Here is a 17,883-nt window from a genome sequence, read left to right on the forward strand (position 1 = left end):
GTAGCAAAAATCACATGTGTAAGGAGAGCCAACCGAGAGACTGCTTAACTTGTAACCAATGATCTGTCTGTATTTCTGGGTGTTGAAGCGAAAACATGTTAGACTTAAGTGACTGTGTGTTTACAGACTGATCTACACATTTTTATATCTTAACACACATTTGTAGATCTGAATACAGATTTGTGGATTTTTTACACATTTGCAAATCAATTAGACACATTTGGAGATACTCGTACAGACAGACATTTTCAAATCCCACTGCACACACACAAATCTAGATAGAGACACACAACTCTCCGCACACATTGGCAAACAATTTTGCACCCATAATGTTGCTTAAACTGTCAGAACACATTAATGACTGTGATTACCCAAATTATGTAATAATGACCTCACTTAACCAATTTTTAACAGATATTAACCTGAAGAGATTTTGCTAACGTTACTAGCCACAACCAGGAAGAAAAAACAGTACCGTCTCAGAGAACAGTAGCCAGTAAGAGGTTGTTTACTTTCCCCAGTGGTTACAACCCTCAAAGCAAAGTGACAAAATTTGACATGAGAGTACAGAAACAAATCCACATACAATTATCAAGGGACATGCACCCTATGTGAGATACTGCGGCCATGTTCAAAAGGGAGAGTAGTTTTCATTTTTTATAGATAAAACTGCTTCTTTTAGTATTTATTGTGTTTGTGCCCTTTTGACAGAGTTCTGACTCCATACTGGTGCTGCTGAGGGGACCCATTCTAACTGCAGCGGTGGTGCTGCCACTTCCTGCTAGCCCACCTTCAACATGGCGGCCACTGCTTCCTGGGAGGCGTTGCGCGTCTCCTCTCCGTTCACAGACAGAATCTGGTCTCCTTGCATCAGGCGTCCGTCCAGCTCAGCAGCGCCACCTCTGACCACCTCTGAGATGAACACCCCACTGCCGCTCCTGATTCACACACAGACATTTTGGGACTGGTTAATCAGACCAGAGCATTTTAGAACCTCTATTGATCAGAATGAAGGTGAGCACAAAGAGTTCTGTGGATCATTGGCCCTGCCTGCTCCACACTCTGGCAGGATCCAGAACGTTTTGGGTTTGCATATCTTGACCAGAACCATCGTCTGCAGAGGTGGTGAAAGAAAGAATGAAGAAGTCTAACCTCTTCCCGACGATGCTGAAGCCCAGTCCTCTGCCGCTCTTCTTCTGCAGTTCTACGTTAAACACATCCAGGTTCTCCTCCACTCTGTACTGGGCTTCATCTCTCAGAACCGTCAGCCGGACCTTTGCCGGCGTCTGACGCAGGGCGGTGATAGCCTCTTCGTGTGACGCCCCGCGCAGATCCACGCCATTTACCTGAATGCAAACAGAACCGAGCATCAGCTGTGTTAGTGCAGCAGAACCACCAGCAGCACAACAGCAACCACGGTACCTCCAGAATCTGGTCTCCGGCCCACAGCCGACCGTCTCTGGCTGCTGCCCCTTCCTCATAGACCTCATGGATCAGGATGGCGTCCTGAAGGAGAAATCCTGACCCGTTTGTAATCAAGTGGTTCTGATTGAACTGATCCATCAGAATTGATCCAAACATGGAGTTGGCATCTCTGTTACCAGCTGTGTGTCCCGTCCTCCCACTATGCTGAGTCCCAGTCCAGACCGACCTTTGCAGATCTCCAGAACGGTTTCCTGACCCGGAATCACCGCGCAGCAGGACGGGTCTGAGGAAGAGGAGGAGTTCAGAACCACAGCAGCAGCTGAGGAAGGTATGATTCAGCACATTGGTTGTACCTCTGTTAACAGCGTGGACATCGGCGCTGATCAGAGGAGGAGAAGCCGCTGGAGCTTTGCTGGAGCTGCTGCTGGACCTGCAGGACTGGAACCAGATCAGATCGGATCAATACCCGGGCTTTGTTCAACTGTACCAGAACCAAGGCCTGGCTTTGAGATAACCTGTCCTCTGGAACATTTACTGTAGGCTTCCTCTACACATCTGACAGCCGAAGACTCATTAACCCAGAAAAATGTTGAATGAGGCGCTGTCCATCTTTAACAGAAGCTATGAGCTTCATCATTTTAAACATCAGCTGGTTCTTTGCATATCTTTGCAAAGAGAGAACAGTTCATCATACGTCCCTTATTGCATAGTAATCAGCCCAGTTCTGATCTGGACAGAGTGTGTTCTCCTTAATTATCATAATGGAAAGTAGTCAGAGTCAAAACAACTTATAGACACTTTGGTTAACATGTTATGAATAAACCTTGAGAAATAATCTGGTTTGTTATGGGAATGAGGTATGTCTTGTCTACAAACACACTCATGCAGGGGAATTGTGTGGCCTTGCAGGTGACAGATTGAGTGAAAACTTTTATAGTGAGTAAATAGCATAAATCAATATATGACATAAGAGAAATTACAATCTTCCGACCACAGTTTCACCCTTTCTATTATAAAAGGATATTATACTTGTGTAATCGATAATAAAAAAAGGAAAATTTGTAAATATATGTAAAGAAAACTAAGAAACTAAAATTGGTAACTATATACACTACCGTTCAAAAGTTTGGGGTCACATTGAAAAGTCCTTATTTTTGAAGGAAAAGCACTGTACTTTTCAATGAAGATAACTTCAAACTAGTCTTAACTTTAAAGAAATACACTCTATACATTGCTAATGTGGTAAATGACTATTCTAGCTGCAAATGTCTGGTTTTTGGTGCAATATTTACTTAGGTGTATAGAGGCCCATTTCCAGCAACTATCACTCCAGTGTTCTAATGGTACAATGTGTTTGCTCATTGGCTCAGAAGGCTAATTGATGATTAAAAATCCCTTGTGCAATCATGTTGACACATCTGTAAACAGTTTAGCTCATTACAGAAGCTACAAAACTGACCTTCCTTTGAGCAGATTGAGTTTCTGGAGCATCACATTTGTGGGGTCAATTAAACACTCAAAATGGCCAGAAAAAGAGAACTTTCATCTGAAACTCAACAGTCTATTCTTGTTCTTAGAAATGAAAGCTATTCCATGTGAGAAATTGCTAAGAAATTGAAGATTTCCTGCAACGGTGTGTACTACTCCCTTCTGAGGACAGCACAAACAGGCTCTAACCAGAGTAGAAAAAGAAGTGGGAGGCCATGTTGCACAACTGAGCAAGAAGATAAGTACATTAGAGTCTCTAGTTTCAGAAACAGACGCCTCACAGATCCCCAACTGGCATCTTCATCATTAAATAGTACCCGCAAAACACCAGTGTCAACATCTACAGTGAAGATGCGGGATTCTGGGCTTCAGGGCAGAGTGGCAAAGAGAAAGCCATATCTGAGACTGGCCAACAAAAGAAAAAGATTAAGATGGGCAAAAGAACACAGACATTGGACAGAGTAAGACTGGAAAAAAGTGTTTTGGACGGATGAATCCAAGTTTGAGGTGTTTGGATCACAAAGAAGAACGTTTGTGAGACGCAGAAAAAATGAAAAGATGCTGGAAGAATGCCTGACACCATCTGTTAAGCATGGTGGAGGTAATGTGATGGTCTGGGGTTGCTTTGGTGCTGGTAATGTGGGAGATATGTACAGGGTAAAAGGGATTCTGAATAACGAAGGCTATCACTCCATTTTGCAACGCCATACCATACCCAGTGGAAAGCGATTGATTGGAGCTAATTTCATCCTGCAACAGGACAATGACCCTAAACACACCTCAAAATTGTGCAAGAACTATTTAGAGCAGAAGCAGGCAGATGGTAATCTATCGGTAATGGTGTGGCCAGCGCAGTCACCAGATCTGAACCCCATTGAGCTGTTGTGGTAGGAGCTTGACCGTATGGTACGCAAGAAGTGCCCATCCAACCAATCCAACTTGTGGGAACTGCTTTCTATTTATTTCACAACGTATGGTAGTGAAAAAGTGTGACTTTTCAGGAAAACATGAAATTGTTTGGGTGACCCCAAACTTTTGAACGGTAGTGTATATATAAATATATGTTTGTGTGTATCAAAAATGTACACCTGCAATTAATGTTAAATGATTATAATAGATAAGAATGTGTCGACCAGTTGATGCTCTGTCTGAGCCACATGCAGGTTCTTGAACTCCATCCAGTTCTGGTTCTGATCATAAATTTCTCTTTCTAGATATTAGAACCTATTTTGGCCCTAATGATTCTGTAAAGTTCAGTTTAGTTTTATTTCAGGTCTCTTTAGTCATACCTTTCACTCCAACTGTTGGTGGCGTTAAATCTACAGGAATTGCCATATTTGGGCATATTTTTTCACTACAAGGCTAAGTTTACAGAAATGAAAAGGTTAAAGTTCTGTCAGTGGTTAATACAGTTAAAAACAAAAATCGGACCCCTCCTCAGAACCGTTGAGACTGACAGTTTCAAGTGAACTTTGTTTAGAAGTACACAAACAGGTTGAGATCAAAGCCCCAGTTCTGCATGTTGGAATGTTTGGTTCTGTTTGTTATTTTGAGGATTGATCTTTTTTATTATGTTGAGGACATCTGGTTCTGAAAGTTTAACAATGATTTTCAGACAGAGACAGAAATAAAGCCTGTATGTTATGCGTTTACCTGACTCTCCGGCTGCACCCTTGGAGCCTTCAGCTCATCTTCTGGAGCCTCTGCAGCTTTGAGCCTCTGCAGGAGCAAAGATAGATGAGATTGGGTCAAGGAGAACCCGTCCTGTCTGAGTGGTGCAGCAGGAGCAGGTCTGTGGAATATTAACACTGAGGGGAGGTGGTCCCTTCTTCATAACCTGGTTCCTCTAACGCCTCGAAACATCATTAAATTTGTCTGCAGGACTTCATTCAGACTCTAACCTGCGTCTTACTGAAGGCTTCGGAGTTTCTCTGAACCTTCTTGAGTGTATCTTCCTCTGTCAGCCTCCTGGAGGCGCCGTCGCTACTACTGGTTCCGTCGTTCTGAACAACCTCATCAGTCAGGGTCTCCTCCTGTTCAGAGGACCACGGGAAAGTTCACAGCACTCTGACATGATTACTTAGAGAAACAAGTTAGTGATGAAGACTGACCGGAGTGCCCGGAGAGGGGAGGGGCCTCATACTGTCTGTTGGGTGGGGCTCTTCAGAGGGGGCGGAGCCACCAGACTGTGCTGTCGGCACACCCTAAAGTAGAGGCATTTCAGGGTTAACATTTAGCTAAACAACAGTTTCTGATCATTTCTTCTGATAAATTATAATTTATTGAAACATTTTTTTGAAATTCAAGGTTCTGAATCTGTCTGATGAAGAGTGATGTTGTGAAATGATTCCTGTTACCAGAAGAACTTTACCCATGCACCTAAAAAATGGTAAACTGAGGTGTGAAGTCTAGACCCTGCAGCCGTGGCTCCTTTCAGAAGTCTCTAGATGTTTACGGAGGTGTGTGGAAGTGTGTGGTTACCTCTGGGCTGACTGGACTCAGGGTGGGAGGAGGAGCAGGAGGAGGAGTCGTTAGAGGAGAAACCGCCATCTGGGTTAGAGCATCATCACTCCTACAAAACACAGAAGAAGAAAATCACAGCTGCTTGGGTTTCTGTAGAAGAACATCATCACCACAGAACCACCTGAACATCAGAGTGAAAATCCTTCAGATAGGAAACTAACCAACCTGGAAAACAATCTGAATTTGACTGATTGTTTGATATCGAGGGTCTAATTATCTGATCTCTCCTCCATCCAGGAATGACACAGGTCTGGGGTTAGGGAAATGCTAACACCTCTGCAAACCTCACACATTAAAGCAGGTTTTTTACTTGACCCATATTGTTTTTTTTTTTTTTACTGGTTTCTATTTAACTTTTACCAAGTCAGGAAAGATTAAACTTATAAACAAGTTGAGTCTGAAATTCAAACCAGTCCAAATCCAAAGTTACACCACATTTCATCCAACTTTAAAATAGTCCAGATCTTTAAATCCAACGTTCAACCAGTTTAGATTTACCTTCAAACCAGTTGTAGTCCAACTTTAAAGCAGACTAGATTCCAATGTAAAACCATTTTAAATCCTGATTTTTACCCGTCCCAATTTAAATTAGTTTAAATCAAGTTGTCAACCAGTCTAGATCCAACATTAAACCAGTTTTAACTCAGTTAAAACACTGATTCCAATGTTGATTAGTTTAGATTTGACGTTGAATTCCGTTTATAACCAGTCCAGATCAAAGATGCAGGATTTGAAATGGATCTCTGTAATGTGAAGCTGTGCTAAATTGACTCAAGCTTATTTTTCTAATTAGAGAAACGCCTTGAAAGACGAGCATTGTGTTTTACCCAAAATGCCTTGCAGTCTTACCTTAGCAGGATGAGCTGCACCTTGGGGGCGGCGCTTTTAATGATGGCCGAGGCGTTCTGGTGACTCCGTCCATAAAGAACCTGATTGTTGATCTGATAAGACACATGAACCTCGTAAGGTGACCTTCTGACCCAAACGGATCAACCAACAGGTAGAAACAAACTTTAAATCCAATGAGTGAAGGTCAGTAATCCTGACAAATCAGCAGAACCTTTTCCTCAGATGACATGACGACAAACTGAGGTTTTAAATGTAAGAAACTGCTTCCTATGATTGATTCACTTTAACTTTTTAATATTAGTTTATATTTAGAACATCCTTCAGATCAACATCACAGTTATAAAATATAACGTCAAGCCTCCTCACCTCCAACAGCTCGTCTCCAACATGGATGCGTCCGTCACGGGAGGCCGGCCCACCTGGATGGAGTCCAACCACAAAGATGCTGAGGCGGGAACGGTCCCTGTTTCCCGCCAGGCTGAGACCCAAACCCTGCCGGTCCTTCTCCAACTCCACGCACAGCAGCTCCCCCTGCAGGTCTCCATATCGCTCACACCAACGCTCTGCAACACAGACATGAGGAGGAAAGAGACGGAAAAGCTGATTTCATCTTTGAGGAAATGTTCAGAGGATCAACAGTTTCACACCAATATTGGAATAACAGACAAATAATCCAGAGCGCCGGCCATAATGTCTAACCTCTCAGACGGTTCTGAAAAAAGTACGATTCCTCAGCCACTGATAGAACCACTTTGGGAAATGTCCAGGTAAAAAATAAAAATAAAAAATAGCCTAGTTTACAGCTTACCTCTATAGCAGCACTCAGTTCATCCAAAATGAAATCCACCCCTCCCTTGTTACTTCAGGTTTTTCCCAAGGCTCTGTCCTGGGGCCCCTCCTCTTCGTCATTTACATTTTTTCCCCTAGAAGTACCGTACTTGCTTTAGCTCACCTCCCTGACTGATGGCAGGTCTGACCTAAAAACCTGGTTCACCCAAAGCTTCACAAAGCTAAACAGTAGCAAAACAAAGTAGGGTTGCAACTAACGATTATTTTGCAAATCGATTAATCTGTCAGTTACTTTTTTTGATGAATCAGTTAATAATCGGATAGCCAAAGATTCGTTAAAGAAAATTTTTTTACGAAATAATACCAGGTGAAACTCAAACTTTTCTACTTGAGTTCTGTTTAGAGCATATTGACAAAGAAAAACGTTCTTCTCATAAGTGCAAAACGTTAATATATTTTTTTACTGTTTTGATATTGTTACTACTTTAAGTGGGACGCTGTGTCAGCTAAAGGCATATTTTACAGTCTCTATACTCCAGCTAATGATTAATTGTGATTAATCATCGATTAATCACAATTAATCCAATAGTTTATGCTTTAAACCAAAGGTTCTCCTCATTGGCACCAAATCCACCCTATCCAAAGCTGGCAGCTTTTCTCTCATTAATAATGCAATTTCCACCAAGGTTAATAGTCTAAAGGTATCATCATTGATAGCACGCTGTCTTTCCAATTCCACATCAGTAACATTACCACGTCCTGGTACATCTTATTCAAATTCCTCCTGATAACATCTAAGACCATTTATAAACTTGCCTCTTTGTCCGTCCTCCATCATCTCCCCCCTCCTTTTTCACTTAGCTCATTCTCCATACACACATCTGTCCCCTCCATCAGCTGCAGAGCATTCAGTCACTGAGCTCCCCCTCTTTAGAATTCATTAACATTCCAACTCTGAGAGATTGACTCACTCCCACATCTGTTTATGACTGTCTACTTCATCTGATGGCTATTGTTTTAGTGATTTGTTTTTTTTCCTTGTTGCCGTTTATTCTTAAAGGTTTAATCTTCTTTTGGCTTCAAGTTCCGGGGGGGAGCATTATCTTATCTTCTGGTTGTCCCACATGCTAATCTCTGTTCATGGTGGTTTCCTCTTGCTGTGCATGTGCATTTCTAGTTTTTATGTATCCAGTAAGTTCTGGTTTCAGCCAATGATTGTAGCTCTGCTGTTCTCACTATTAGGGAACGGTACCAAATTCAGTAGTTTTATAGGTTCTGACTGGATTCCTTCAGTACTGCTGAGCACCTATTCACATAAAATCAAACAGCATCATCTTTCAGTACCTAAATGCATTAGTGACAGACAAAAAGAAAGATTGGGAGATTTTCCATGCTGGAACTGCACACACTAGAGCGTGATGACGTGAGAAGCCACTGGTACAGTAGACAAAGCAGGGGCGGATTTAGGAAATTTGAGGCCCTAGGCAAAGACAGGCAGGGGGCCCCTCTGAATTGAGAAGACAACACATAAAACAGACCCATTATACAGATGCAGAAATTTTAATAGAATAGACATACATTATTTGTTCTAGGTTTTGTTCCTCTCTTCTTGTCCCTTTTCTTGTTGTTTTCCTCTATAATTTGTACTCTGACTTTTCATGCTGTCTCAAAAGGAATGAAAGATTTTTTCCAAGCACTAAGCTCACTTAGCTGATTGCTCCCTCCTGTGTTTCCAAAAAGGAGACGGCAAAATTAAATGACACAATGATCTGCTTATCTGTTCTCCAGTTTTCATTTGGATGAAATAACAGCTGCATGAATCATGACAACAGACAAGATAGAGGAGAGCAGGAGGCGGGGTTACCAATCTAATTGCTCTAGAGCAGCGGTCCCCAACCACCGGGCCGCGGACCGGTACAGAAAAAAGTATATATATATAATTTATCGACGATCAGAGTCTGAGTGATGTTTTATTGTGAAAAATATAAAAAATTGCGGTATTCTCTCCCAATTACATCAGTCGGTGCATCTGTGCCTCTTGTCACAGGTTAATTCAGTTCAAGACTCATCCTATCTATGTGAAGCGGGATTTTCTGCGGTTACAGCGACCAAAACAAAGCTACGGAGCAGAATGGACATCAGGAGCACACTTCATTGTTGTTTTATTTTTATGCTGTTTGTATTTGATTTTATGCCAGTTGTATAATTTTTCTTGATCGTATCAGCACCCCCCACCCCCCCGGCCGGTCCGTGAAAATATTGTCTGACATATAGCGGTCCGTGGTGCAAAAAAGGTTGGGGACCGCTGCTCTAGAGAGCAGAGTTCACTGCTTTTTTATGTTGTCGCCAAAGTCTCCATTAGCAGAAAAAAAGTCGCTAGATTTGCAGCTAGGTGCTTTTTTCAAATAATAGCGCTAGAGCGTTTGTTTTCAAATATATGCTGCTGTCTGTTTGGACATCTCTGAACATCCAATGTGGTGGACACTGGGGGTGGGGGGGTAAGTGCGTGGGACACACTTAACATTATAAGCACTCTGATGGCATTTTGGCAACAGGATTTTTATTTACAACACAATTAATGTGCACATATAAGAAATGGTTGTATTAACTATGCATGTAAACAGAGTTTTATGGGCCCCCCAAGAAATTGGGGCCCTAGGCAACTGCCTGATATTGCCTAATGGTAAATCAACCCCTGGGACAAAGTAAATATGTTTAAAAGGAAGCACGTAAGAGTTTGGCTCCACTTTTCAAAATGCATATATGCGGAGGTCATTAGCACAATGATAACTTTTTCAGATCTGTGGAGGCAACAGTCTTGAAGCTTCAGTCAGCCATGAAGCTAATCACAGAGCACAGACGGAGCAGCAGGCTGCTGTAATCACTAGCAGTCGCTGCTTGGCTATATTCGACACTAATATGCTTATATCTGCTAATTTGCTGTGATGGCTCATTTTGCTCTGAGAAGAGTCACCCAGTCAGGATTAAAGGACATTTCAGATTTTCAGGATAGAGTATTCATGATTTAAAAAGAGAAACCATAAAGTCGACAACACACTGAAAGCAAATGTCTACTGTCACTACATGTTTATCCAGGAGAAGTAAATCCTGCAAAATCAATGACTTGATGTAATCCGCTGGGTTTCTCAGATGGAAAATCATTAACCAATTTGATTTGATTGAACTGAGTTTGTAATGTGCCTTGAGACAATGTCAGGGAAGTCGGTTTGATACAAATAGACTGAATAGCAGCAAACATGTTAAACAGTTAGCAACATGGAAGAGGCAGCATCATCATTGTATGACACAGATAAGCCTGGTATTGAAGATTAGACAGTTAAGTTCTGACACAGACTTTCAGGTGGCAAGATGTAAAAAAAACNACAGTTAAGTTCTGACACAGACTTTCAGGTGGCAAGATGTAAAAAAAACACGGTGTTATTCTTTCTCAGGACTTGTCCTTTAAATCATTATTAAACAAGTTCAGGATAGAACTATATTTTCTTAAATCCACTCTCTCACATATAAAGCCCTTAATAATCAGGCTGCATGTTATATCAGAAATCTGATTGTTCCTTATGTTCCTAACAGCACTTCCTTCTCTTCTTCTTCATTCTGGTTCCAAGAATTTCTAAAAATAGAATGGGAGGCAGATCTTTTAGTTATCAGGCTCCTCCTCATGTTTAAGTTTGCTAGGCAGACACCCTGTCTACTTTTAAGGGTAGGCTTAAAACTTTCCTTTCCTTTTGAAAAAAAATGGCTCTATAGCTGTTAGGGATGGAACGGTTTATGAAAATCGTCGGAACCGTTCGGTTCGATTCGCGTGTGTTTCGTTCGGTTCATGCGCTGCTCCTTTTTCTCATAGGCGAAGCGTTTACACTCCAGAGCAGAAGGTGGCGGTACTGCGACCAAAGCCAACCACCAGTAGTAAACAAGAAGAAGAAGAAGCGAAGCAGTTTAGCCGGGTGTAGCAGAAAAAAATCAGTTGTTGAGGAGAATTGTGTGGGTATGGAGAGTGGGAAAGAACAGGAGTTGGAAGACGCGCCAGCAGCACTTTATAGGTCTGCTGTATGGGAGCGCTTTACATTCAGTGACCTACGATGACGGCAGAAAGGAAGTTGTGGATAAAAGTGCAACAGTGTGCAAGCATTGTGCAACACATGTTGTTTATGCTAACAGCAAAACAACCAACATGTCATCTTAGAGATTTTCCTAACAATCAAAATATACCGAACCGAACCGAAAACCATAACCACGAAACCATGAACCGAACCGAACCGTTGGTTTTGTGAACCGTTCCACCCCTAATAGCTGTCTTCATTCTTATGCTGCTATTGGGTTAGACTGGTGGAGGACATAAAGATAACTATCTCTTATTCAGCCCATTTTATCTCCACCAAGGAGGTTATGTTTTTAGTCAGGTGTGTGTTTGTGTTTGTCTGTCTATGTACTGGATGACTTGAAAAGTTATTAATGGATTTTAATTAAATTTATACCAAAAGGCACATCTCAGTCAAAGGAACGAAATATGAAATGATTCTGATGATCCACATCATAATCCAGATATAGGAATCTTTTAGGGATTCTTAAACAATATCAGGCGGAAAAAGCAGTTCCCCCCTAAATCAGAGGGTTGCAGCACTGACTTTTGACACCTTCAGCATGGCACTCAAAACAGTCCGGAAGTATTATTCTGAAGACCAAAACACAGGAATGGTGAGTCTGCCTCAAAGTCTTGATCTGCTGATTAAACAAGAAAGTAGAGATCTGAGTGAATGAAGAAAGTGAGAGCAGAACAAACACCAGAGGCTGCAGAGACACGCTGTGCCTTATCTATAAACTTATAAAAGGATTTTAAGGAAATTGTTACCAAAGGTGCACCTCATGCCAAAGAACAACTCATTAAAGCTTGATTATGATCCAGATCATGTGTGTTTGAGCTATAGATGTAAGTCACAATATGGAGCAAAATTTGCTGATTGGTGGAGGTCTGTACACTGAGTGCTTTTCTAGTTAAATATGTAATAATAACACGATGAGGATGGAAGTTAATTGCCGCCAACAGACCAAGGTTTAAGCTCCTGATGAAGAAGCAGCATAAGCATCTGGGGTCTGATTAAGTTTCTGCTTCATTTGTTTCATTAGGAAGAAATAAACACTGAAATGGTGCTGATCCTCCCTCACCCCGTCTTTATCAGAGCTGCAGCAACTCCAGAGGGCCACCGCAATGCATCAGCAGCTACACACACACACACACACCCCAGAGGAGGTGACATTAATCTGCTAAACTGGTCCTTTTAGCACACAGACCAAAGGCTGCAGAGCTTTCCAGGAGGACAGACGTGTGGACATGAGGAGAAAACATGCTGGAAGCTCCACCATAAGTGGATCAGTTCTGGATTTAAGCAAACTGTTACTCAGCCTTAACTCTTGTTCCACACACATAAAGCAAAGACTGTGTCACCTGTACTAATGATATCTGTCAGAAGTCCCTCTGTGGTGGAAATGCCCGTGAGATCCAGCTGCTGACCCCTAGTGGATGTTCTGGTTGAATCTAAATGTGCAACATACTGTGGCCTCAGCAGATGTTTCTATCCAGATGCTGACCAGTTCAGTCCATTTACACACAAACACAAATTGTCATTTTATCAGGAACAGCCACTTGTTAACCCAGTCAATCAGCCAATCGAACAGTAGTGACTGGGGGGATAAGGACAATCTGCTGAAGTTCAAATTGCTGGAGATGAAATTATGTTCAAGTAACTTAGGCCTGGTTAATAGACTGAGCATTTTAAAATCAGCTGGGATTTGAACCCAAATAATGAGTGATGTTTACAGGGAATGGGGGGGGGGACTGGTTCCAGATCACTAAAAGAGAGCAGCAGCCATCATCTCAAAGTGGACCAGAATGTATCAGACAGATGACTGAATCCAAACTATAAATAACTCTGGATTTTCTGGTGATGAAATGGGTTTTTAGGCCATTTTACCAGGTGTACCTAATAAAGTGGCATGATTTTTTACAGCTCTAAGCTGCCAAGACTGTTTGAGCAGAGAGGACCTTGCCTTGGATCGGTCCAGCTGGTTCTTAACTCCTGATGTAGACTTTATTTGAAACCTCCATCAGTGACTCAATGCCTGAAGTTATTCAGGCGCCCAGCAGCAGCAAACAGCACCAAGTGTAAGAACAACTTTCATTTGACTATTCATGCAACGCCTGCAGAATCGAACCAATTCCAAGTCCCGCTGGGCTCAACAGCAGCATCCAGCCCATCTCTGCTAAATGAAGACAGACCTGCAGCATCGTCCCGCCTGTCTCTGCCTGTCCCCACCGCTGCAGAAAGGTGACCCCTCACAGACGTGTCTTCTGAACAGAAAGCACCAGAACACAGACAGGCAGCGAGCTCACTCACCCTGCGGCAGCATCGTCCATGCTCCAGTCTCCACGCGCCGACATAAATCCAAAGGAGTGTTGTTTCTGTGTGTGCGTGTGTGTAAGAGAGGAAGAGAGAGAGACGGAGAAGCTGAACAAACGGTGCGTCTCTGTGTCGGATTGGATTCAGCGCAGAGATTACCAGAAAACGATCCGCTGGTGTGAGTCAGAGCCGGCTGCTGTGATGCTGAGAGCAGCTCTGCAGCAAAACCCCCGCCCCCGACGGGGGGAAAAAAAACCTATGAGGTTGTTGCTCTTAACCAGAAATTCCCAGAGCCCTCAAAACCAGATTGGGATCCAGTCTGCAGCCCCAGTAGATGAGTCCAAAAATTTCAATGTCAGAAGCTCCTGATTAGATGCTTTGTGTGCTGAATGTTGCACCAGAACTCTTAAGGTTCTTCAGGGTTCAGACAGCAGAACTATCCAAGGTTCTGCAGGGGTCAGACAGCACGCCTCTCAGAGGTTCTGCTGTCTTATCAGTGTGACTGATGCTCCTGTCTATGTTCAGTTCTAGCGTGAAATCAGCCGAGCTGCTGTGATGACCCAGTTTCTCCACAGACTCAATCAGAATCCTACTGGTTTAATTACATCTGGACTTCTGTGAACACAGACCAGATATTTAAACATGAAGAGAAACGGATCTATAAAGCACATTTCAGTAGCAACACAGTTCATTGCTTTAGATGTAAAAAGGAGAGAAAAGCACATTTCAGTGGATAAAAATAATTAGAGAAAAAAAACGGAATTATTTAAATTATATGATTATGTTAGAGTAAAAAAAGGTAAAATAATTCATATCATGCAGCAGCAAAAGGATATCTTTCTTCATCTATAGAAGTTGATGTATCCAAAGCCATCATGATGCTGATCATCACCCCCATCTGCTCAGTCATCTTCATTTCCATTAAACCTCCTAAATCAGTGATCTGCGTCTTTGCCTCAGTTCTCAGCTGCATCGCCTGTTAAACTTACCCCAACCTCTCTCCAGGTTCCTGATTCTGCCTCAAAATCGTCCAACAGCTTCGAACACAAACTGCTTCCTGATACCACTTTTTCAAGAATAGGTCCAGGTGTTCAAAAGTGTTCCCTAGGCTTTCACACCATCTCTTGTTTTCAGCTTAACCTCCTTAGAAAGTATTTCTTGGGTTCTCCACATCACGCAGCATTAACCCTTCTGACATTGGTCTTTGAGGGTCCTCCCAGTTTCCAGGTTTACCCCCTAGTCCACCTCCATTGAGGGTTCTTCATGCATTCTTTCAGTCTTCTGATCAGCTTTCGGGACTTCATCTTCAACACCTTCTGCCTCCATATAGTCTTTGCTTCGAGGTTCTTGTTGGTCCTTTGATATCACTCGCTGGCATTTTATGTTCCTGTATCAAGCCTGCTTACCTCCAGGGTTCTGAGGTTACCAGCCTCCAGAACTCTGTGCCTTCTCTGGAACCTCTAAAGGCAATATCTACTGTACATTTACCACTCAGCAGATCAAAGATGACATTCAAGCAACACGAAAAGTCTCATTTTAACACAAACTGTGGATGTGTGTCCCTCTGGTGCCTTTTTGGTGAAATGAGTCCACTTAGCATTAGTTGAGTCAGGGTTATTATTGGTTTCCTGCCCAGCGGTGCCTCAGGTCACCAGAGACACTGGGCTCAAAAGTCTGCATAATGACAGGAATCAAAGCATTTGGCCCAAACTTCCAGTCTGGTGCCCTGGATTTTCATAGCAACACAGTGTAACATTTAACCACTAGGGGTGCTAGTTGTACCTTCCAGTTTTAGCTCGCCTAACAGCACCTGCTAGAACTGCACTGTTGCATTAAGCTAAAGCCTCTCTCTGAGTTCGGGTTCTGATTGCAGGCCACTTTGGACCAGTGGACTGAGAGGTCACGGAGACACTGATAAAGACAAGGAAACATTTACCCCTCCAGATTATTTCCTAAATAAAAAAGAATCAGAAATATGTTTCATCAGTCAAGGATATGATCTGGATTGTTTGCTAAAAGCAACTATTAGCTTAGCTATCTCAGATGTTTAAGAGGAGCTCAGACTGCTGTAAGGTCTGACTGTTACAAGTCACATGACTCGTTCAGTGATGGATTTGACCATCTGAAGTTAAAAACAAGAGTTTTTAAGAAGAGCAAACAGCAGTGAGGAGCAGATTCATCATCCCAAGTGGGACCAGGTTTTGGTTCTGGTTTCTCTAGATGAGGATCCTTTTCTGGAAGGACCAGGTATTAGTGCTGTCGCTACCCGATCTGTCCCGGAAGCATGATTCTTTCTGCACATGCGCCATCAGCTCATTTGCGCATCCAGATATACATCCGGGTTCGCCCTCGTTTACCTAAATTACGTGTTTCCCTCCCCAAAAATAGTAAACGTACTAAAATACAGGGGTTGGACAATGAAATTGAAACCCCCGCTCATTTTAGTGTGGGAGGTTTCATGGCTAAATTGGACCAGCCTGGTGGCCAATCTTTATTAATTGCACATTGAACCGGGTGCTAACCCAGATTGTATCCAAAAAACATAAAACCACGGCTACCCAAATCACGGTAGAATTAAATGTGCACTCCTGTTTCCACCAAAACTGTCTGTCGGGAGCTGCACAGGGTCAATATACACGGCTGGGCTGCTATAGCCAAACCTTTGGTCACTCGTGCCAATGCCAAACATCGGTTTCAGTGGTGCAAGGAGCACAAATCTAGGGCTGTGGATAATTTGAAACATGCATTGTTTTTTGATGAGTCCACCTTTACTGTTTTCCCCACATCCAGGAGTGTTACGGTGTGGAGAAGCCCCAAAGAAGCGTACCACCCAGACTGTTGCATGCCCAGAGTGAAGCATGAGGGTGGATCAGTGATGGTTTGAGCTACCATATCATGGCATTCCCTTGGCCCCATACTTGTGCTAGATGGGTGCGTCACTACCAAGGACTACCGAACCATTCTGGAGGACCATGTGCATCCAATGGTACAAACATTGTATCCTGAAGGAGGTGCTGTGTATCAGGATGACAATGCACCAATACACACAGCAAGACTGGTGAAAGATTGGTTTGATGAACATGAAAGTGAAGTTGAACATCTCTTATGGCCTACACAGTCACCAGATCTAAATATTATTGAGCCACTTTGAGGTGTTTTGGAAGAGCAAGTCAGGAAACATTTTCCTCCACCAGCATCACATTGTGACCTGGCCACTATCCTGCAAGAAGAATGGCTTAAAATCCCTCTGACCACTGTGCAGGACTTGTATATGTCATCCCCAAGACGAATTGACGCTGTATTGGCTGCAAAAGGAGGCCCTACACCATACTAATAAATTATTGGGGTCTAAAACCAGGTGTTTCACTTTCATTGTGCAACCCCTGTATGTGTTTAAGGTTTAAAGGTTAATGCATTTCCTGAGAAAATAAACGCCTTAAAATCTTTATTTTATCACTCATCTCTACCCGATCTGCACTGAAAATGGGATCCTACGCTACTTCCTGGAACTAACTTTTTTGGCTTTGGATTTAAACATAAATCTAGTCTTTTTGAGTTTTATGTTTTCCTTTTGTGCTAACATTATGGTATATAGTGTTTGGTCTAAAGAAAGAAACAACTAAAATGCGGATAAACATGGTTTAATTATATTTCGCCGGACTTCTCTAAGCATGTCCAATGATGACGTCAGAGAAGCAGTTTAACAGAGAAAATGTAAAATGCATCAACAATGTATCAGAAAAATCTAACTTTTTTTAAAAGTTTATTAACAATCTTTAGTGAGTTAAGTATAGAAGGAAGGGATTTTAGTACCGTTATTACATTATTTATGGAAACCTGGATATAGATATGTTTCCGCGCATGCACAGGACGGATTGTGCTTCCGGGATGGATCGGGTAGTGACAAGTGCAGCCATCCTGTTTGCTGCTTCCTTCTTCTAAAAAAAACCTGACTAAATCGCAAATAAAACAGCATGCTTGGATGTAAGGAGAACGTAGAGAGAGGAAACTCAATGTAACGTGTATTACTAAGGATATGCGGGCTTGACGCGGCATGCTGAGCTTACAGAACACCGAGCCGGAGCGGAGCAAATAGTCATCCCACATGGAGTACTTTCTTGTGATTGGCTTATACAAGGAAGTCTGCTGCCACACAGAAGGAATGAGTGTTGCAGGTTGCTTAAAGATCCATGCATGTGAGTGTGAGATATTTCCCACATAACAGTAAAAACTCTGGAGGAAAAGAATTAAAGGATTAAAACTGTAAAAAGACAATACAAATAAAATAAAATATTGTAACTGTTGACAAAATCATGCAAATCTTTGTAAAACAACATGGTTCTGCTCGGAGCTCTATAGTTCAGCCTTTCCAACAGAACAAACATTCAGTTTA

General features: G+C 42.4%; 1 protein-coding gene across 2 annotated transcripts in view; it reads right to left on the reverse strand.

Annotated features, from left to right (window-relative positions):
• inadl (InaD-like (Drosophila)) overlaps positions 1 to 17,883 on the reverse strand; it is a 47,046-nt gene that overhangs the window by 12,470 nt on the left and 16,693 nt on the right. For both annotated transcript variants that reach the window (XM_015376566.1, XM_015376565.1), the window contains exons 14-24: positions 6,652 to 6,848; positions 6,286 to 6,377; positions 5,395 to 5,485; positions 5,025 to 5,117; positions 4,815 to 4,946; positions 4,567 to 4,632; positions 1,779 to 1,863; positions 1,602 to 1,708; positions 1,423 to 1,506; positions 1,153 to 1,346; positions 791 to 938 (exon numbers count right to left, since the gene is read on the reverse strand). In XM_015376566.1, the coding sequence (XP_015232052.1) occupies positions 791 to 938; positions 1,153 to 1,346; positions 1,423 to 1,506; positions 1,602 to 1,708; positions 1,779 to 1,863; positions 4,567 to 4,632; positions 4,815 to 4,946; positions 5,025 to 5,117; positions 5,395 to 5,485; positions 6,286 to 6,377; positions 6,652 to 6,848 (1,289 nt within the window). The remainder of the gene's footprint in view (positions 1 to 790; positions 939 to 1,152; positions 1,347 to 1,422; positions 1,507 to 1,601; positions 1,709 to 1,778; positions 1,864 to 4,566; positions 4,633 to 4,814; positions 4,947 to 5,024; positions 5,118 to 5,394; positions 5,486 to 6,285; positions 6,378 to 6,651; positions 6,849 to 17,883) is intronic.

The sequence above is a fragment of the Cyprinodon variegatus genome, unplaced genomic scaffold (genome assembly GCF_000732505.1).
Source record: "Cyprinodon variegatus isolate N-32 unplaced genomic scaffold, C_variegatus-1.0 Scaffold136, whole genome shotgun sequence".
NCBI classification, from domain to species: domain Eukaryota; kingdom Metazoa; phylum Chordata; class Actinopteri; order Cyprinodontiformes; family Cyprinodontidae; genus Cyprinodon; species Cyprinodon variegatus.